Genomic DNA, 21,360 nt, shown 5'->3' on the forward strand with positions numbered 1-21,360 from the left:
TTCGTTTCTGGGCGCGGGGAGGATTGGAGGGCTCCCACATGCTAGGCACTGCTGGACAGTGTGGAAATGGGGCCTGCTGCCTCCTCGGAAGGGTCGATACCGTCCACACCCACGTCGATCTGCTGATCCCTCCCACGTTATCTCCCCTCTGCCAACGGTCAGAACCACACATTCCAGCACGTGGCTTCCTCTCCCTGCAGCTGTTTATTTTCCATTTTCCATGCTAAGTGCTTGCACCTGGGCACCCCCATCTCCTCCCCATCTTGCTGGAACACCTCTATGCAGGCATGATGGACGCCCGGGAGAACCACATGCATATCTCCTCCCCAGAGATGCACCATGAGGTAACCCTGTACCATGGTTGGTGCCAAGAGCAAAGGATGGGTGAGGTCCTGGCCGATGCCAGAGGCTGGCGAGGCCTCCCAGAGGAGGTAGCTGTCATACCATCTCCTCTTTGCATCCCAGTTCCTAGCTCATAGCAAGTCACCCCAGAGTTATCCCCACTTCTAGCATTCACCCTTTGTTTTTCCTTGTAGTTGAAAATATTATACATACAATTAAAAGACGTTTTACTCTGATACCTGAAGGAGGAAGAGAGTCCTTGATTCCCCTTCACACGCGTCCTTGAAGGTATGCAATTTCTCAAGAGAGAAAACATTCCCAGGAGTCCCCTTGCTCCAAGTTACAGTCCAGTGGATTCTGAAGCCATAGCTTAGCTCTGCCAGTTCCTGAACTTTATTGAAAGATCCTTGCTCCTTGAAATAAGTATTAAAGAGCCTTTTAAAAAGAAAAAAAAATGGGGTTAGGTCTTAGGTGTTGTTTAGATAACAGGACCCACTCCCCTTTACTCACAGGTGCCTGGGAGAGATTCCAAGCTCAGCTCTCAAAGGAGACACATTTCCCCAGCATGAATGATTTGACCTTGACAGGGTCCAAGTGAGGGGAGCTTTCCACACTTACCGTTTTATAATTCTTCAAATAGTTTTACAAGATAATAGTCAGGTGGTTTCTGTCAAACCCAAAGGAGACTGCTAACCACAGGCACAGCCGCCATTGCAGGATCGCACCCCTCTTCTTGTGTCTCTTTGCTTCCCACCCTGGTCTGTGCAGGGTCCTTCCCCTCTGCCAGTTCTGGAAGATTGGCCCAGCAAGATGATGGTGGGCAGAGACGCCCGCCATTCATTCCTGGTGAGACCAACACAGTCCTCAATGCCCAAGAACACTCCTGACTGGGTGGCATCTGATAAGTGAGAGTCCTCTCTCTGGCTGACTTCAAAGGGTGCAGAGGCTCTGTGATCACACAGGCCCTTCCTTCCCTCCCTTTTCTAATTTGCCCTGAGAGAGCGTGCAGAGCATGCCTTCCAGGTGTTTGGCAGGGATACAGGGCCCAAGGAGACACATGTGGCCTTCCCCTTGTGGCACTTAATGATTGAACAGGACAGGCGGTGAACGGGGACATGCAGGCTGCTAAGGGGTCACCCAGACGTGAAGTGGGTGAGTGCAGGCTTCCTGCAGGGGCACATTTTTATCTTAGTGATAGCTGAGGGAGGAACACAGCCTCGGATTCCCCATCACGCACATCCCTGCACACTCTGGACCCCCACCCCTCATCTCTTCCCCTCCTCCCAGGCAAACACCCTCAAGTCTTCCAAGTCGGCAGGCCTGTGTGCTCAGATGCTCTGCCTGCCCGCTGCTCTGACCTTGCCCCTTGCCTGGTGACCCCAGTTAGGATAAACCAGGCCCTGCCTCCGGTAACTCCACCAAGCCGCATCCTGTTCCTCAGTGACCTTACCTGTCACCAGGTAGTGTCTGTCTCTCTTCTTTCAGCAGAATACAAGTCCCACGAGACTTGTATTTGGGTTGCCTGTTCTACAGCGTGTCCCTGGCACGTAGCCCAGTGCCTGGTCCACGGGAGAGGCCCTCAGGATTTTTGTTGAATGAACACATGGACTGATGAATGGGTTATCCAGACAAACAGGGAGGGGAGGCGGCCTGGGCCTGGTATTCCAGTAAAGAGAACAAGATGTGCGAAGGCCTGGGGGCAGGGAGAAGAGCAGCTGGTAGCCTGGGGTGGCCTGGTGGTGTTTGGAGGGGCAGGGTGTGACCTGGGGCTGGAGGGTGGGATACAGCTGGGGCTGCCAGAAGGGCTCCAGGCTACTATCTTAGAGCCAGTTTACAGCCAGTCGTAGAGCCAGTTTAGAGCTGAGGAGAGATGTCCCATGACTCATTTCAGCCCGAAGCCCCTTCTAAGTTACTTTTGATCTTCAGCTTTGACATCGGGGAAAGTCATGGATCACTTCCCAGTAGTCAGGATGGAGCATTTCAGTAGGAAGGACCCATTCTGCCCAGGACCTAAGACTGGCTTGATTCCTTGTCACCCACCATCCCACTCCATTAAGGGATGCTGAGCTCTACTTTCTACACCAAAGAGGGAATGGGGACTTATGGGGACTTGGAAGGCAGAAGAAGCCCATCCAGCTTGGGGGAGCAAAGGGGGCTCTGGGTAGACAGAAAACCCTACCAGGCTGTGAGAAGGCACGTTCTTTTCCACCTCCCATGGCTGGCCAGTCTGGCTCCTGCTATACACTGACCCAGGCCTCAATGTCTATGAACAAGTGTCTGTTTATGCTCCTACTAGACAGTTCCACCAGGGTTCTGCTGGGGAAGAGTGGGGCTGCAGGAATGTGGCCTTTACCCCTGGGGCTCCCCATCTGCTGAGATCTGGGCTAGTCTGGTTCGCAGTCTCAGAGGTCAGGTTGCTTGTGTCCGTGTGTGGAGGACTGTGGGGCTCAGTAGGGTCCTGTGGCCAAGAGGGTGCTCAGGGAGGAGGAGGGAAGCTGCCACTGGGGTTATGTGATGTGTGACGGTTGCACTTCCCGACAGCTGGGAACTGGGCGGGAAGGCTGCCTGGCGGTCCTGGAGGAGACCTTTGCCAAGCAGCTGGTCAGGGCCGCCTTCTCCTCGAAGTCTGGAAGAATTCATGCTGTCCCTTTCCTTGGGGACCTATAACTCTGGGTGCTGCTTGTATCCTGCCCCCTGCCTTGCATCCCCGGCCTCTGCCGCCCCCAGGCCACACACACAGGGTGCTGCATCATGTGGGGTGAGCTTTGCAGGCCTGAGAGGTTTGGGTCTTGAAACCCAGTGACAGGGAGGTGTGGGAGCTTGGCTTAGTCCCTGCACTTTCTGACAGAGCCTGAGGGCACTCAGGGAGAGGTGGCAGATGGGGTGAGCTTGGAGGTCCCCGAGACCCTCTGTCTGACCCAGTTAGGACTCCCCTCCTCCTCATTGGTGGGTTGTGGGCAAGGGGTCCAAATGCCTTCCTCTGCCCTCCTACCTGCATCTCCTCCTCAGCTCCTCTCCCTGGGCCTGCTACAGGGGCTGGAGGCAAGTAGGGAAGGGAGCAGAGCCCTCTGGGGGCTTGGGTTAGGCCAAAGGCTGGTGGATGAGGGGCTGCCTGGGGCCAGGTCAGAAGCCACAGGAGGTCCTCACTGCCAGATGTGCAAGTGCCCAGGAAGTGGGAGGAGGTGGGGGGGGGGGAATGGGGAGGCACTTGGGACCTGGATTATGGTGGGATGAACAGGGATCCCACTTTGCCACCCGTGAGTTAGGAAGTCATCTCTGGCCTAAACCCGACTCAAGATGAAAATACAAACAGAGCCCTTTGAAAATCTCCATGGGCTGTGTAAGCAAGACCATTGCACTGGGCGGACCATGGACCAGAGGGGGAAACTGAGGCTCTGTGAGGGAGAGATGCTCGCTCAGGGTCACGCCTAGCACCATGGCAGAGCTGAGCCGGCCCAGGAGCCTTGTCTATCACACCATGCTGCTGTCCCACAAGGGCCAGAGAGGGTAGGGGGGCAGAGGCTGAGGGTCATGGGTTTGAAACAGCTGATGACTGGGCACCCTCTGGACTCTTGGAAACCCAGGGTGGCTCTGTTTATGGAGGAGTTGTTGGCAGAGACTGCCTTTTGCCCTATTAGCAAAAAAAAAAAAAAAAAAAAAATCAGCACAATAGAAAAGAGAGTAACCGCAGAGGCACGTGGGCAGGTGTGCTGGTACCTTCCTCCACTCCAGCTCCACGGCTCCCACCGACCTGTTTGGACTGCGTCGATATGGACAGATGGGGCCATCCGGGTTCCTCCATGGGTGGCATGTGCTGGGCCGATCTTGAGGCTTCAGCCGCTCCCTTTCCACTTGGAAATTCCAGGATTTCAGTAATGATGCAGCTTAAAAAATTTTTTTAAAAAAGGAGGTCAGCACCTCTGCTGTGTTCGGGACACTGCCTCCCCGTGCAGACCCTGTGGTCTGCAGACCTTGAGGACAGGGAAAGGGTCCTGTGGAAGTGGAGCAGGGGATGCGCTGGCACCTCCAGGGAAGCCATGCTGAAGTAAAGGTCTCTTGGCCGCTGCGCTGTTCTCCTGCAGGACTGTCTGGCTTCATTAAGGCTCATCTATCAGGCTGGCAGCCCGCCTCCCTGCCATCAGCCAGGCAGAGCCGGGCGGTCGGCCACGGTGATTTTCCACTCGGGAAGGGCTGGAGCGGCTGGGCTCATGGGAAGAGATGAGGTCTCAATGCCCTGCAGGCCTGGAGAGGGCCCCAGACAGGGAGGCCCTGCAGAGGCCACCACAGCTGGTGTGGTGGGGGGGGGAATCCAAGGATGGCATCCTCTTACCCCTGCTTTCCTCTCTGAAATGGGACTGAAGGCTCAGAGGAGGGGAGGCACTTGTCCTCGGACCCTCTGGACATTGGTGGTAGAGCCAGGCTTGGAACTCAGGCCCTGGGGCCCCAGGCTAGCCATCTTCCTGCCTTCTCTTGACCCTGGGAGGGAGCAGAGAGCAAGGACTCTTGGGCTTGCACACACTGGACAACTGTCTCCTGAATTTTCTATAGACTTCATTTCCATAGGCCCATCCGAGGGGACAGGTGAGGCTATTTTGAGATAATTGGGGTAGAATGTGTCTTCCCTCTCAAACACTCGGACAAACTCGGGACATATTATGGCCCTGCCCTCCCCCTCCCAAGACAGACCTCTTCAGGCTGCACTTTTCCTGGAGGAATTGGACTCTTGAAGAAACTCCTCCCCGCCTAAGAGCCAAGCCAGGCACCAGATTCCTGGTAGGAGCGTGGCAGATGGGTGTCAGCTGCTCAGCCACACAGGACCTCCACAGTCACCAAGGTGTCCCTGTGAAAGCTACAGCGAGCTGTGTGGTGAACCTGGAGTGTGCGTGGTACAGGCAGGCTTGGGTGACTTCCACTGTCACCGCCTGTGGGACAAGAACTTGTGCCCTCACCCTCAGCCCTGTTGGCCCTGGGGTAGGTTACATGACAGATGGCAAGACAGGGTGATGCCAGGGGCATCTGACTCAGTGCCCATGTTTCCAGGTGAGCATGGAGGCCAGGGTGGTATGGGGCTGCCCCAGACGTGTAAGTCAGGAGTCAAACCCAGGCCTCTCAACTGTCCAACCGCTGCACACCCCAGCTCTGCTGTTTCCTGGAAAGTCACTTCTCAAACAGAAGAAGGGGAAGGCCCAGGAAGGGTGGAGAGGTCGGAGAAGTTACTCCACGGAAACTAGTGGAAAGAGGGATTTAGGAGTAGAGACAGGGAGGGTCAGAGGGGCTGCGAGCAAAGCCCCCCAGATGGGGAGCTGGGCCACCTCAGGAGCAAGAGCTCTTGGTCGTGTGCTGAAAAGACAGGCTCTGAGGCAAAGGGACATTGGCTCCTGAAACCAAGTGCCCAAGACAGTTGGTTCTGCTCTCCTGGCTCCCCTCCCTCCCTCCCTCCCTTCCTTCTTTCCTTCCTCAGTGTTTATTCTTTCCTAGTTCTTACCAACAGTGTGACCTTGGAAAGATCAAGTGTTGGGGCCTCAGTTTCCCCATTTTAAAAGGGGATGATAAAAGGTCTTACCTCATGGGGTGCTTTCATGATTTGATGTCATGATACAGAGCATATAACACCCACTCAATATGTGTTGGCTTTTATTTTTTATTTTATTTTATTTTTGAGAAAAAAGGAAAAGAAGTTTTATTGCTTTTCTAGCAAAGGAGAAACAGAGGGGACTCCTGTCCCAAAGGCTCATTCTACCCATCAGCAGGAACAGGGGGCTTTTAAAGAGGTGATCCGAGGCTGCATTCCACAGGGTCTCTGTGGTGCGTTGGCTTTTTAGACCTTCCTTGTTGCTCCACTGACGTTTCCAACCGAGGATGACCTGCTCCGGTCGGTGGGCACAGAGAGCACAGGGTTTGAAAGGCTTCCCTTGATTTCAGACATGGAGGTTTTGCAGCACAGGTGTGAGCCACGCACACCTTTGCTCAGCTCCTACCCAGGTCAGGTGTTCTAATCTGGAGCAGTGGCTATGCCAGGAGGGCTGTGTTGTTGCCAGAGGTCCCCTCCCTGGACACACAGTGAGTAGGCGTGACGGGGGCAGGAGGTGGGGCAGGAGGGAGCAGGAACGCTGGCGGGCACCATCAGCAACAGCTCAGCTGTGGACAGGGCCCAAGAGCAGGATGGATGTAAGACTCAGATGTGCGATCGACAGGACGTGGCAGGACATGGAATGACCCAGGGGATGTCAGAGGCCACATTTGTGGGTTCTGATTCCAAAGAGATAAACGTCCAATTCTTTCTCCTTTGTCCCACAAGCTCTGCTCTCCTGGCCCTCTTGTCCTTGGCGTGGCCTCTCCTGAAACCTAGAGCAGTGTTTTCTCAACGTTGTTTTCCTCATTAGCGGGTGACCTGGGCCAGGGCTCCCGATAGCTCGGGTCGTCCGGTTTGGCGATCGCACCGTAACCGTTTCCTGTGAGGAACACGATGGGCTTCCTGAGCCCGAAGGAGCAGGCGGTGTGCTGGTTCATTTCCCTGAGTGCCTGAGTGCCCATCTGAAGGGTCTCCAGTGGCAGGAGCTCGGGGCCAAGTTCACGCTGGATGCTGGGGGTCTCCCCTTCTGTGGATTTGACCCAAGCGGGGACTTGAGTTTTTCACTGGACAATAGTGACAGGAACTGTTGGTGCCAGGTCTCAAGTCAGGGGCCTCCCAACCATCATCTCATTTAAAGTTCCCAGCACGAGCAGAGAGGAATCACTGTCGTTGCCCATTTCTGGATGGGGAAACTGAGGGAGCTGGGGTCCTATCGCCTCTTGTTTTACCTTAGTGGGGCCACAACAGCTTGTCTGTGGGTCCCTGGCTCTATGTCCCAGGCACTGGTCAGCGATGGCTTGCTGCTCACCATGGTGGCTATGTCCTGGTCTCCTGATTCCCTTCTTCTGCCCTGGACAGGAGGGAGAAATGCCACTACTGTCTCCCTTACACAATGAGGTATGGAGCTCAGAGAGATTTGGTGCCTGGAAACCTGGGACCCCCCCACTTTGCACTCCTCTGACCCCAGGAGAGTCTTCATCAAACCCCTTTGTCTGTTAGGAAGAGAGAACCAGTCACACTAGCTTTTGTATGAATTTAGAAACAATTCCCAGCCTGCAGGAGAAGGCCAGACAGAGCTCTAACAAGCCCTGGAAATGTCAAATGGAAAGAAACATCTATATTTGGTTGTCTCCCATCCACCCTCTCGTTCCCTCCACACACCAGGAACCTCTTAGTCACCATTTTTATTGCAAGAGAGCTCTGTAATTGTGTGTGTGTGTGTGTGTGTGTGTGTGTGTGTGTGTGGTGCTGGGGATTAAACCCAGTGCCCAGTGCCTTGTATATGCTAGGCAAGCCTCTACCACTGAGTACATCCCCAGCCCTTTCAAAAATTTTTTTTTATTTTATTTGGAGACTGTGTCTCACTAAGTTGCCAGCCTGGACTTGAACTTGCGATCCTCCTGCCTCAGCATCCTGAGTAGCTGAAATTTCAGGCGTGCTATGCCGGTTAAAGTTCTTTTGTGCCTAGACTGTGCCCTGCCTGGTCTCCTGTTCTGCCCCACCCCTCTGACCCTTCCTTGTTGGCCTCCCTGGTACCACAAATGGACCTCATCCTTGGCTACTTGCCCCTTCTTCATCTTCTGTCTGGGAAATCTGTGCTGAGCCCCGCCCCCCTTCTGTAGTTCAGTGGGTCTGACAGTTCCACCTGGGGATCCACGTGCACCCCTTGCTCTGTAAGTCAGAGGTGCAGCGTGTCACCGCCCACCACATCTGCCTCCTCCAGCCACACGCTCCTTATTTCGGCTGGTGGCACCAGCGTGTAGCCCAAAGCCACAAGGGTCAACCTGCCTCCCCCTCCCCCTCCTCCCACACTCTGTATCTAAGCATCCAGCAAGCCAGGCTGCACCACGTCTCCTGTCCTGCCAGCACCCTCCGGGCCCTGCCAGGTCTCCTGGGTCCCCTGCTCCAGTGCCTTGGCTGCCTCCACCAGCACCCGACTCCTGGGTCCTCCCTGGCTCTCATCCACAGAGGGCCTTCCTCCCCGGGCGTGGCCATGAAGTTCCCAGGCTGCAAGTGATCCTCTGGGAGTCAGGGGAGAAGAGCCATCTGCACAAGGGCCGCCTGGGCATCCCCCTGGGCTGGGCCGCCTCTGCTTCGTGTGCCGTGGGCGTTGACGCATTCCTGCTTGTCCTTCTTGTTCTCAGGCAGCTGCAGCCTTCAGACACCCACAGGACCCGCTGCCTCACCCTGGCCATTGCAGACATCCTGTGGCGGGCTGGGGGCCGACAGAGAGCTGTGGTCGCGCTGTAAGTGGTTCCGAGGGCCACGCCAGCCGCGGTGGCAGGCAAGCTGTTTGCAGCTCTCCTGTCTGTGGGGTGGATGGACTATGTTTGGGGAGCCCAGGGATAGGCCAGGGCACAGACCCTCTGCACAGCTCTGCTGACTGCCCGGGCTGCAGCCCTCACCTGGGAAGGTGTGCTCCTGTCTGTGCAGCCTGCCTCCTTGGGAGCTCTGGGAGCCCCTGAGAACCTGTGGCCCAGGTACCCACTTCCCCGCTGTATTCCCGGGGGCCTTAGAAACAGCCCCTCAGGTTGACCCAGCTGCTCTCCCTGGTCCCCCCAGGATTGACATTTCCCTTGAGAGGTGAGCAGAGGATGGTGGAGCCCAGCCCTGGATGCTGTGCCCTGACCCACCTGGGCTCTTCTCTGTGGCCTCCGTCCTGCCCCACACAGTCCACAGACCTCACTGGCTGCCTCTTCTCCTCGACCCCTCAGAGCGGAAGCATCCCTTTGTCCTGGCCCTACCACTGAGTACATCCCCAGCCACAAAAAAATTCAATTTTTTTTTATTTGTGGCTTAACTTTAGCAAAGGAAGTAATTTTGGGGGCTAAGAAGCACACTCTGGGGTGCATGTTGGTCACTGTAGCATAGGGTTTATGAGAAGGAACTCTCTGAAGCTGTTGCTCGATGGCTATGTGACCTCAGGCAGCTAACTTCACCTCTCTGTGCCTCATGTTTACTTGTTTAGAAAATGAGGATGATGGTAATGATTACTTAATAGGATGGTTGTGAGAACTAAATGAGTCAGTATAAATAAATAATATGCAATAAATATAATAATATTATTCATCTGAATCATTTATCAGTATAAATTGGTGATAAATAATAAATATAAAGTGCTTAGGACAGCGCGTGGCATACACTAAGCATCACAAAAGTAGAGGTGAGATATCATCGTCATTATTGTTGTTGATGACCTTTTTAAAAAAATTTTTAATTGTAAATGGACACAATACCTTTATTTGATTTATTTATTCTTATGTGGTGCTGAGGATCGAACCCAGCACCTCACACATGCTAGGCAAGCGCTCTACCACTGAGCCACAACCCCAGCCCCTATTACCTGTCTTGTACCGTGTTCCAGGGAGCTTATTAACCTAGGCCCTTAGCATCTATTGCAGCAGCTCTAAGAGCAGATGAGGTAGGAATTGTATTTCTGCCTGTTTTAGAGATTCAGAAACAGAAGCCCAGAGAGGGAAGGTGGCTGATCCATGGCCACACAGCAGCTAGTGGTACAATGGGTCCCCAATCCGAGCCCTACACTTGTCCATGCCACACTGCTCTGCACACCAAGGGAAGTTAACCAAGGGGTCGCAGAGAGGAGGCTCCAGAGGCAGAGCTGGGATCCCCCATTAGTGGACGCGAGGGCCAACGTTGCCCGCCAACATTCCCGTGGGCAGGCAATCCTCAGTTGTGGTGGGAGTCAGGCTTCCCACTGCCAGGGTGTGGGTTTGGCTATTCCAAGGGCACCCCCTGCTCTTTTTTTTTTTTCATTCTTTCTTTTCCCCCCTCCCCCGTGAGTCCCCTGGACCCAGGCTAGGAGGTGAGTCTGCAGCAGGGAAACCGGAGACACCTTTGGCTCCTTCTGTCCTCGGCAGCCACCTTCCATTTGTCCTCAGGGGAAGGCACATGCGGTCCTGTGCTGGCGGGAGGGCGTTCTTTCCTGGCAGAGGACTCACGCTCCGTCTTTTCCTTTTTAGGTCTTCGGGAAGCGAGCAGTTCAGCCCGACTGGGAAATACAAAGCCGACGGAGTCTTAGAAACAGTACGGCTTTCTGGAAAGTTATCACGCAAACTTTGGCTTTGTTTGGGGACTGTCTCCTTTCCTATAAGTAAATCCTCCCACAGCTGGGGATGCCCGGGCCCTTCCTGCAGCCCGTGCCCACCGTGTCCACGCCCCCCGGGTTGGGGAGGGGACAGAGGTGTTTGGCTTTGGGGGTGGGCGGCTGCCAGCGCTGGTTCTGTGGCCAGTGACTCCCGACACCTCAGGGGCGCGCAGGCCTGGGGTCCCCAGCAGCCTGTACACAGCACCCCGGGCTGAGCCCCAGCCCTCCCCCAGGTCCCTCTTCCTCTTTCTCCAGCCTCTTTTCTAAGACCTGGGGGGTGGGGGGTACAATGGTGCCAGTCTGCAGAGGGGAGGCAGTTAGAAGGTGGGGAAGGACTTTGATAGCATGGAGCTCCTGCCACGAAGCCAGACGTCCATGGTACAGAGTGAAAAAATGGGAAATGTACTGTTGGTTGTTTTGAAAATACAAAAGCTGTGAAGTTAAAAAAAAAAAAAAAGAAAGAAAAAGAAAATCCTGCCGTCTGTTTAGAATCTTCTGTTTTTACTTTTTGGCACCAGGGATTGAACTCAGGGGCACTCGACCACCGAGCCACATCCTTAGCCCTTTTCTGTATTTTATTTAGAGACAGGGTCTCACCAAGTTGCTTAGCTCCTCACTTTTGCAGAGGCTGGCTTTGAACTCGTGATCCTCCTGTCTCAGCCTCCTAAGCTGCTTGGATTACAGGCGTGCAACACTGCCCCTGGCTAGAATTTTCATTTTAACCCACTTGTTTTATTTGACCTAGCTTTGGGCCAATGTGACCCTGGGACCCTAATTAAGGGCCTCACTTGGCTAATTTTTTTTAAAGCGTTTTTTTTTTTTCCCTCTCAGACCTGCCTGAGAAAACAAAAGGGACTTATATTTGCTGCTTTCCAATAACTCTGGACCTGGCCTGTTGGGCTCCCCTAGCCTGGCATTGTGATTTGGATGTGCTAGCCTCCTCAATCCCCGGACTCTTCTCAGCTATGACTGGCATGCAGGGTGCAGCCCTCCCTGCGGCCACGTGCAATGCTGGGTCCTGTGCTTAGTCCCACAACCTGCGACATTCTTGGGGTTCTAAAGGTGGGCCCAGGGCTGCTGCTGGGCAGACTCACCCCCAGAGACCCTGGCTGTTCTGGGAAGCCTTGAGTTGCACTAGATGTGGGGCATGTCCCAGCGCCAGCTCTGCAGGTTGCTACTCTCAGCCTAGGGAGGGTCACAGTGGGGTGAGTAGTGGCTGAAGCCAGGGCCACAGGCTCTGACCGGGATTGGGATGGGCTTGGCCCCGAGGAAATGGCAGCTCACAAGTGTGTGTTCCTTCCCAGCTCACACTGCACAGTCTGACCTGCTACGAGGAGCTGGTGACTTTCCTTCAGTACAGCATTCATCAGGTATGAACCGTGGCGTCTGTTTGTGGGGTGGGCAGTGTTGAGCCTTCTGGTTTCATTGTAGGAGAGATGCTGGTGACCTGGAGCTGTCCTCTCCATCAGCCAAGATGGCAGGAGGGCACGTGGGCCTCTGGGTGGTGCGTTGAGGATGATGGGTGATGTGTCTGGAGAAGGGTGGACTTGGGGCAGGGGTTCCAGGCTCTCCATCGCATCCTCGTGGGCTGGTCATGGACACAAGTTAGCTTTGGGGCTGCAAAGAGCAGGGCTAGGACTGGTGGGGTCGGAAGAAAGAGAAGCAGCAATTAGATGGTGGCTGCAGAGCTGTCTTTGTGTCCAGGAGCAAGCACCTTCCTCTGGAGCTCTGTGTTAATGGGTGTGTCCCGGGACCAGCTGGGAGAAAAGGAAGTGGCTTCCAAGTCAGGGTTGGAGGGCAAGCAGTGCCCATGGGGACACTGCTTGGGACAGGACCTCATCTGGTGTCCTGGGGAGGCTGGATTGGCCCAAGCAGGGACCCTGCAGTGTCCAGTCTGTAAACTGTACAGCCACTCTCTACTGTGAGCTAGGAGGGACGTGGCCAGGGTCAGGAGCAGTGCAGCCAGAGGGATCTTGGAGTTCCCAGTGGGGCTGTGGCAGCCTGGCTTTGCAGAGGAGGAGGTTACACTCTCCAAGGGCAGAGGACTCGGCCTCCAGAGATAATTGGCCTGAATTTGGATCCGGGTTAGCTCCCTACTAGCTCTGAGGCCTCAGACAACACATGGAGCTCCTCTTTCCCTCAGTTTCTCCTCTGCCAGACATGGGGAATAGCAGCATCTGCCTCAGGGCCTTGTGTAGCATGTCAGGACTTGAGCAATGTCCTCATTCATTGTGGGCGTCCATTGTCACCGTGGTTTAGGGCCACCTTGGGATGGGTGAGCCATAGACATGTAAAAACAAGAGGGAAATCTTACAATGTGAGCTAAGACCAGGAGACTGGACCCCCCTGCCTTCTTGCTTGCCCACATGCAGCCTTGCAGAGGTCCCTGGGTCTCAGTTTCCTCATCTGGAAGGTGAAGGACTGCAGATTCCAGCTCCAATAGAGGTGGTCAAGGAGAAACTTAAACACCGGGAGGCATGTTTTCCAAATGGAGTATAGGCAGTCTGAATCAGCAGGAAGGGGGCCCCCTGTTAAACCCAGAGTGCACCTGAGAGACTTATGAACCCAGTGTGGGGACTCCACCAGGGTGGCCAGGACTAAGGTCACACGTGTCACATCCTCAGATGAGGCAGGGCCTGGAGCTACCTAGTCAAGCAAGGGAAGTGATTGCTGAGGCTTATGGGGCCAAGGAGAGGCTCCAGGGAGATCATTCCAACGGCCCAAGTTTTGGAGGTCTTATAACTGTCCCCAAAGGTTCTGGCTGCCCAGCAGTGCTAGGGCCTCTGTATCCCTACCTGTAACATGGGTCTCACCCTTGGCCTGTGTCCCCGGGTTTCAGTGAAGCCTAGGCATGAAAATGACTGTGAAAGGGACTTGGAGAGTATGGCTGCTGCAGGGAGAGAGACCCTCAAGGCCTCTGGCCTCGAGCTGTCCATCCCTGGCCAGCTTTGGCTCCCTGCTTCTGCCGGTCCATTCAGTATTTGGCCCTTCTCAATCTGGCAGCCAGAGTCTCCCCCTGAAGCTTGATTTATGTTTTTGCTGGAAGCAGCGGAGCTGCCTCAGCACTAGGTTCACCAAATCCATTTTTCATGGGCTGGGTCTCAGAGGGGCTCCTGGTGCCAGGCCTGGAAATGTACACCAAACCGTCTCTGCCCAAAATAAATAGCCTCCTTGCTGGGTTTTCATTACCGCTCACCTCTGGGTGAGGTGTCTGGCAGACCCCGGGCTGGCTCAGGGATACCCCCACCCCCACGGCCCACTGAAGTCCTTTGGAGGGCTCAGGTCTCTCCAGGGCCGGAGATCTGGGGTGGAAGAATGGCCCCTTCTTCCCGAGTGGCACCAGACATGGTTCCGGCCCCTAAGTGAGGTTTCCGGACCAACTGCCTGCCGGGGCTCGCCTTTCCAGCCGGCGCCTTGCCCCGTGGCCTCCCAAGTCTTGGCAGCTTGAATTTGATGAGATAATTTTAATAAATGTTTTCAAAAGCAAAATGGAATATTGCTGCCATTCACTGTGTTCTGGCAAGGGCAGGAAGCCCCAGGTGGGGTTCATCTCCCCAGCCTCTGCAGAGGGCTCAGGGTAAAGGCTCTTGAGGGTGGGCCAAGGACTGGGCAAATGCCCACCCAAACCTCCCCATAGTTTCACAGCCAGCTAGGGCTCACCAGGACTTCCGTGTCCTTCCTCATCTCAGTCCTGTGGTCTGTAGGTATCACAGGCACGTGGAGGGGAGATAGACCTCAAAAGTACCAGGGCTTCCCCCAAACAAGGTGTGGGTCCATGGCAGCAGTGCGTAGGTATTCCAGAAGGAAAGGCCAGCATGCAGGTCAGCAGCAGAGCTGTGACACAGGTCTGCAGGTCCAAGCCCCCCACCCCCCCACCCCCAGGTGTGTGTCCTCTTTTGCAGGACATCCACATAACTCTGCAGTGGTCAGAACATGTCTGCAGACACTGGGGAAACTGAGAGTAACAGAAGTGAAGCAATTGGGTTGAGATCACAGAATTAAGGGAAGGGTAATTTAAGATGGACGTGGATCCATTCATTCATTCATTCATTTGTATTTCCCCAAACTGGGCTCTTCTAGGCCCTAGCACAGTGAACTTGCCCGCTCTTGCTTTGGGGCCTGTGCACATACCTCCCATGCTATGAGTGGTGTTCACTTCTCTTCTGATTCCTGGGGTTTGTATTTAGACATCAGGCCTCCATAATACCTTCCTTGGGCCTCCTCCCTCCCTGAGCTTGATGTCTGTGGATATGCTCCGTGGTGTTCCTGTGCTTTGCCCCTTCTGTCACTTGGGCTGGTGCATCCCTATGATGAGGGGATCTGGCTGGTGAGACCTGCCCAGGGTCTGTCCTGTGGCCACCTGATGGGAGGCTGTGAGTCCAGGAGCCCCCAAAGAGTGTCAGGCTGAGGGCTGGAGGTGTGTGGAAGGTACTCACTTCTCTCTCCTTTCCCAGTTCCAAGCAGGCCCCTATGGATGCATCCTGCTCACCCTGTCTGCCATCCTGTCCAGGTCCCTGGAGCTGTGAGTATCTTTCTCTGTCAACTCCTTGGGCGGGGGCTATCTGTGTCTCCCTGTGCCCCTTCCCCAGAGCCCAGGGCAGGGCTTGGTGTTTAGTGAGGCAGCAGAGGAGGGGAAGAGCTGGTGGAAGAGCAGAGCAGGCCCATCCTACATATTCCAAGGTCCCCTTCTCTGTGGTGTCCCCACTTATGCTGGGGACAACTCAAGAGGGACCTCTGCAAGCTTGCATGTGACTGCTGTGTGCACATTTAAGGCTCTCATCCTTGCTACTTGTGCAGGGGTGGACAGTGAGGCTGAGACCTGGGAAATGGCTGCAGACCCCGAGTTCAGGGCAGGGTCTCTCTGTAGGCCAAGACTGTTCTGCAGCCGCCAGCAGGCTACTGGGAGTCCTGGGCGGTACCCAGAGGGAGAGTTAGGAATGCCAGTGGCCCTGACTTTCTTATGCTGGACCCCGGGCTCCTAGGCTGCCCTAGAGCTGAGCCCTTCCATGAAACTGATTCCCTCGGAGCCTTCTAGGCCTCTTGTCTGTATTTACCACCTGGGCATCGTCCCTAGGGAGCACAGCAGGCGAATAGTACAGGGATAGTTTTGTAAAGTACACTTGGTGGTGGCATCACTTGGCAGGCAGGCAGAGCTTGAGATGGAGACCCAGAGGAGGGGACTTGGGAAGGTCCAAGGTCCAAGCACCTTGGGAAGGTGCTTTATAGGGAAGATTTCGGAACAACTCCCAGCAGGTTTGGGAACTGCAAAGTCCCTGGGCAGCTTTGAGGTGCACAGGCAGGAGAGGCCCTGGCAGAAGGACATGTTTGCCCTCCTGCCCTGGCTGGGCCCTGCTGGCCTGTGGCTGCTCCCCCAGGGCCTCTGCTGCAGGCGGGAGGAGGACTGCGGGGCTCTGTGGGACCTCGTGTGCTGGCCTGCCTGCTGCCTGCTGCTACTGACCTTATTAAATCCGTGTGTGCACAGCGCTTTCTAATGGCATTTTTCTTCTAATCCTGCCATAATGATATAATTCATTCCTGGCGTGAGCTCACGTGCATGGAGACCATAAGCCGCCGGCCCTCTCCCTGGGCCTGGTTTGCTAATCCCTGGGCTGGAGGTGTTGGGGGGGGGGGGCTTGTCTTCTGGCCTCACTGGGGAAGCCTGCACTCTCAGGTGGGCCAGGCTTGGTAGTGCTGGCCTCAGCTTCCCCATCTGTGCAGGGGACCTTCTGCCCTGCGTCTGGGCTCCGAGCTTGAGTGATCACAAGCAGTCTATTTATGTGCAGTCTCCTGTGTGGAGTCTTCTCCTTCTAGATGGGGCCTTGATGCCCCCTGTCCAGAACACTCTTCACATGGGTCAGAACTGGAGGACTTAGGCCACTGCTGCCCCTCCCTGTCCCATCCAATGGAGCTGGGCAGCAGTGGTGCCCTGTCCAGATTGTGGCACCTAATGGGCATCAGGGTGGGGAATTCTGCCCCACAGCCTAGACTGCACAGCCTCATGTGCATGGCCTGAAGTCACAGTCCTGTCAACACACACACACACACACACAGGCATAGACACACACACCGACACACATAGATACAGTCCAGCTGCTCCCTCAGGGCCCTGAGGACCTACTATGGGCCCTGCAGCAGGTATCCTGAGGCTCTGGGTGCAGGCTGGGCCTCCCCAGGCCTCTGCCTTCCAGAGGACCCAGATAGAGACCTGTGTGATGTTGGCTGCACAGGTTGGTTGTCATTCCTCTGTCTCTCGCCTTCCCCTTTCCTTAGAGGACAATACAGAGGAAGTCCTGTTAGCAGTAAGGATAATGGCAACCAGCATTATGAAGCATTATGAAGCTCCCTGTGTGCCCAATCCTTTTCTTTGAACCTCTTGATCCTCCATGACAACCAGTTAGGCGGGTGCCACTGTGGTCCCCATGGCTTAGGGCGGGGAGTGGTTCCCCCCAAGGTTACACAGCAAGTGAACCTGACAAACAGGGTTCCCCCAGGTGATCTGGCCCAAGCCAGAGCTTTTGGTTTGTGCTTAACAGAGCTGAGCCTGGGAGTAAGACAGGTTCATTAGGCCTGGTCATTCCTCGGGCTCTTTCCTCGGGGAACCAGGTTATCACGGCTCCTGCAGGGTGGGAGCCTTTAGCAGTGGCTGCTGCAGGACCATGAGCTCGTGTGTTTTCCTATATTTTCTTGCCTCTGGCTTGTCCCAGGTGGAGGCTACCAGGCCTCCCCAGTAGATGCAGCCATGAGGATATGCCAGCCAGCTGGGCGTGGAGGTGCACACCTGTAATCCCAGAGGCTCAGGAGGCTGAGGCAGGAGGATTGTGAATTCAAAGCCAGCCCCAGCAACTTAATGACGCCCTGAGCAACTCAGCAAGACCTTGTCTCAAAATGAAAAAAAAAAAAAAAAAAAAAAAAAGGGCTGGGGATGTGGCTCTGTGGTTAGTGCCCCTGGGTTCAATCCCTGGTACCAAACAAACAAACAAAAGGATGTCCTGAAGTTCATGGTGGTCCTCTGTGGTGATGTGGTGAAGTGGCAGATCCTTCCTGAGCATCAGTGGGCTTCCCGGGCACAGAGTACCCTTGCTTGGTTGGACCCTGCTGAGGGGTAGATGGAGAGACCCAGCTAAGGACCTGGGGTAGAGGCAAACTTGAGCAACCAACTCTGATTTGTTCAAGTTCAAGAAAACATTTTGTTAGACTGAGGGCTTCAGGTAAGAACTCGACCTCAGGCCACCCAGGGGTCTCTGGGGCTGCTGCAGATCTGAGCTCTCTCGTGACCACTGTGCTCATGTCCACAGGGCTGCTCAGATGGGGCATCAGCTGACCCTTCCCCCACCTGTGGTCCAGGGGTTTCCTGAGGAGGAAATACAGGGATGACAATGAGCACAGGGACAGCGGCAGCCCCAGTGCTGGCCAGATCCTGAGAGTCCCCCTGAAGCCACTTCACATAGCACGCTTACATTCTTGGCACTCATAGAGGTTTCCTGTGAGGAAGGCATCCTCTCACCTTCCTAAGTGGAGTCCCTGCAAGCATCCTCTCCCTATTATAAACCAGTCACATTGCACAACCACGTGGGTCCCTCTGTCCCCTGGCACCCCACCTTGGCCCTCTGAAGGCTTCCTGTCGTCCATGGCAATGAGGACTATTCCTGAGACTGGGAGACCCACTTCCGGCCTGCTGCCTCCTGGTGAGCAACAGGCAAAGGCCTTTCTTATGGACACTGAGACTGGCAGGTGCCAGTGTCATCCTGCTCAGTCACCGTTTGACCTGTGCAGAGACACCCAGCAGGGTGGTGCGTCACATGAAAGCTTGCACTTGGTGACTTTGATGTAGCATCAGGATGTCTGGGTTCCCCTTCTCAATTCAGCTGCCCACAAGCCATAGGCTGACTCAACCTGTGTCTTAATTCTTTATTTCCAGAAGGACAGGGTTGGGCTAGTACTTTTTAGACTCCTTATTGTGAAAATCTGATTAGTTTTAAAACATCTATTTAAAGGTCAAGGAGTTAAGAAAATGCAACAGGATGACTTTGATGGGTGCAGATGTGATAGGGACGGGGAGGCCCCTGACTCCCAATAAGGCATCAACCTGCCCCCCGCCATGGCCCAGGGGACCCCTCTTTGGAGAAGCCCCAGCTCTACAAACAACCCAGCTTCAAAACCTTGGGAGCAGATGATCAGACTCTCTGTGGAGTCCAGAGTCAGCTCTGCAGAGAACCCTTTGATGCTGCTTCCTACTGGCCTGTGATTACTTTGCACAGTAGTTGAAAACATGTCCTGGGAACCCAGCGAGATAACAGAATCCAAGATCAAATGCTGTTCAGCCAGGGAGAAGCGGAGTGGAGGGCTGGGCAGACCTACCTGATCCCTCCAAATGCAGTGTGTGTGGATGGGTGACATCGCGAGACTTGTGGCTGGATGGGAGGTGATGTGGGTGTGGATGGTCAGCTGGAGATTGGTGAAGGATGACATGATTGTGAGTGTGTGACAGAGGATCTGAAGCCCAGAGGCCGCCCTGCACCAAAGTCAGTGCTCCTGGCTGAAGGCCACTCCTAAGCCAGAACAGAGCCAGGGCCGGGTGCCATGGCAGATGTAGTCCCCGCCGAGCACAGCCCAACCACTCCAAAGAACAGTCGAGAACAGGCCTTTGAGGTTTGTTTACTCGGGCTGTGTGCAGAGTCTTGCAAAGGGTTTATTTTTTTTCCACTTGATTTCAAGCCGTTTATTTTCTTTCTTAAGATCTCCAGTTGCTTACAGTAAATCTCATGCCTGATTTCATGTTCTCCTTGGTCTGCTGCTTCCCCCCCACACACATGGATAGAGCCTTCCCCAGGGAGCTCTCACAAGCCCAAGATGCTCAGGGCCCTGGGGGTCATGGCCAGCTCTGAGACAGGACCGGGCAGCCCAACACTGGGGGTGCAGCAACCCCCCGGGGGGGCACCCAGACCTGGCCTACCGTAGACTGATGCTCACGGGTGGCTTGGGCCTTGGTTAAGAAGGTGGGGAAGAAGCTTATGTAGAAGGCCTTCCCCATGCCCCTCGGCCTTCAGTCCAGTGACCACCCCAACTGCCCAAAGGCAATCTGAAAAGTCCACAAAGGATGTTAGCTTGTTATTGGCTGAAGGGTTGGGGGAGGACCCATGCAGCATCTGCACCATGGTGACTTGCTCTCAAAACTCTTTTGAGAGATTAAAAACAACAGGGACAACCAACCAGTTTCTTTCTTTAAGGAAATAGCCCTGAAATGGATGACAACTATGAGAATTGGTTGCAAAAGAAAGTGAAAGAAACTCGCTTCTTACCAGTGCAACCAGAAAACAAAGCCACTGTTATCAAATACCTGGACTTCAGGAGTGGCTAGATCCAGGAAGTACATACTGTGCCTGGGATTTGTGTCCCTTCTCTATCTCCTCACTATTCTCCCCTGAGTCCCAGCTGTGTTCTCAGGAAAGCCTCCTGCATGGGGACTCCAATAACTCCATAGCCTGCCAGGTGACAGGCACCGGATGCCATCACCATGGCTGGGCCTGGGCTGCACCTATCATGGGACTTCTGCAGGAATATGGCCCTAGACTGGCTAGGAACTGGGTGCTTGGAGTCAGGAAATAGAGGTGCAGGAGGTTTCACATGTAGGAAATGTAGGATGTGGGTTTGGAGATGGGCTTGAAAGAGGCCCCACAGGCTCTTTTCAGAAATGGAGGAAAGTGACCACCAAGATTTTCACTCCAGAGTGGAGGGGGTGCTCACCCATTAGAGGCCACCTGGCAGGGGCTGCTGGCTGGGGGTCTGTGGTGTGAGATTTCTTCAGGGGCAGCCGTCATTGAGAATCCCCAGTTCTTGTCAGTTCCAGATGTGTTGTGCTGAACAGAAGGGGGCGCTCTGCGGTGTCCTTGGAACCCTGCCTAAGCTTTTCCATTCCCACAAAAATTAGGGTGTCAACAGAGTCCCCCACACCAGGAGCCCTGACTCGCAGGCTTGGTGGCCCTCTCTTGCCCGGTTTTCCCCATCACACATGAGGCTGGATCCAGTAGGCAAGGACCCTTCCTCACCTGTAATAAACCAGAGGAGAAGGACTTCCTGAGTGAGCTCCAGCCCCATCGTAACAGTGATCCAGGTGATGGGAGGGTCCACACTAACACTTCCAGCAAAAATGTCCCAGACCAACATGACAGGTGGAAGGGAACCTGTGTGGATGTCTGTCATGGACTGGCAGGCGCCCTCCTCAAGCCTTACTTCCTTCTGCCCCTCTGCCCACAGGTCCCCCATCAGGAGGGCACTATGGACCTTCTTGCCCTGAGCAAAGTGGTGGCTCAGCCAGACACAAGGCCCTCACTGCCACCCTGGGCTTTTGCAGTCTTGTGGCAACCCACAGGACAGGCCTGCAGGCCTAGGACCATCATCCCTCTTTACAGATGTGGGGACGTGGAGAAGGGAAGGGTGAGTTAGTGGCACAGCCCTATCACCCCAGTCTAGTGGCTTGGTCTAACACCCTGTGCCAGCATCACCATCACCGGACCGGAAGGGGAGGGGTGATGCCTGCCACTCAGCAGGGTTCGCCCACATAAAATGGAAAATGAGGCCCCCAGTAGGCCTGTACCTGACTGGTGCTAGACCACCTCCTCGACCCCCTTATGATTTCAGCTGGTGGGGTCTGCTCTGAAACAGGCCAACACTGCTGGGCAGGTCCCCGGGCTGCTGAGAGGGCAAGCCACAGCCAGCGAGTGCACCCTGGGCCCAGCTGAGTACAGTCCTTCTCATGGCCCCAGCCCCAGGGCTGTTTGGAGGGGCTCATTCCCACACCTGAGGAGGAACCAAACTCAGGCCACTCTGGGGTTAAGTTGCA

The 21,360-nt window shown here is 54.9% G+C and overlaps 1 protein-coding gene across 3 annotated transcripts in view; it reads left to right on the plus strand.

The window, feature by feature from the left end:
• Mindy4 (MINDY lysine 48 deubiquitinase 4) overlaps positions 1-21,360 on the plus strand; it is a 110,096-nt gene that overhangs the window by 64,786 nt on the left and 23,950 nt on the right. For all 3 annotated transcript variants that reach the window (XM_027939717.2, XM_071608324.1, XM_071608316.1), the window contains 4 exons: positions 8,560-8,661; positions 10,396-10,459; positions 11,825-11,890; positions 14,975-15,042. In XM_027939717.2, the coding sequence (XP_027795518.2) occupies positions 8,560-8,661; positions 10,396-10,459; positions 11,825-11,890; positions 14,975-15,042 (300 nt within the window). The remainder of the gene's footprint in view (positions 1-8,559; positions 8,662-10,395; positions 10,460-11,824; positions 11,891-14,974; positions 15,043-21,360) is intronic.

Source organism: Marmota flaviventris, chromosome 1 (genome assembly GCF_047511675.1).
Source record: "Marmota flaviventris isolate mMarFla1 chromosome 1, mMarFla1.hap1, whole genome shotgun sequence".
NCBI classification, from domain to species: Eukaryota; Metazoa; Chordata; class Mammalia; order Rodentia; family Sciuridae; genus Marmota; species Marmota flaviventris.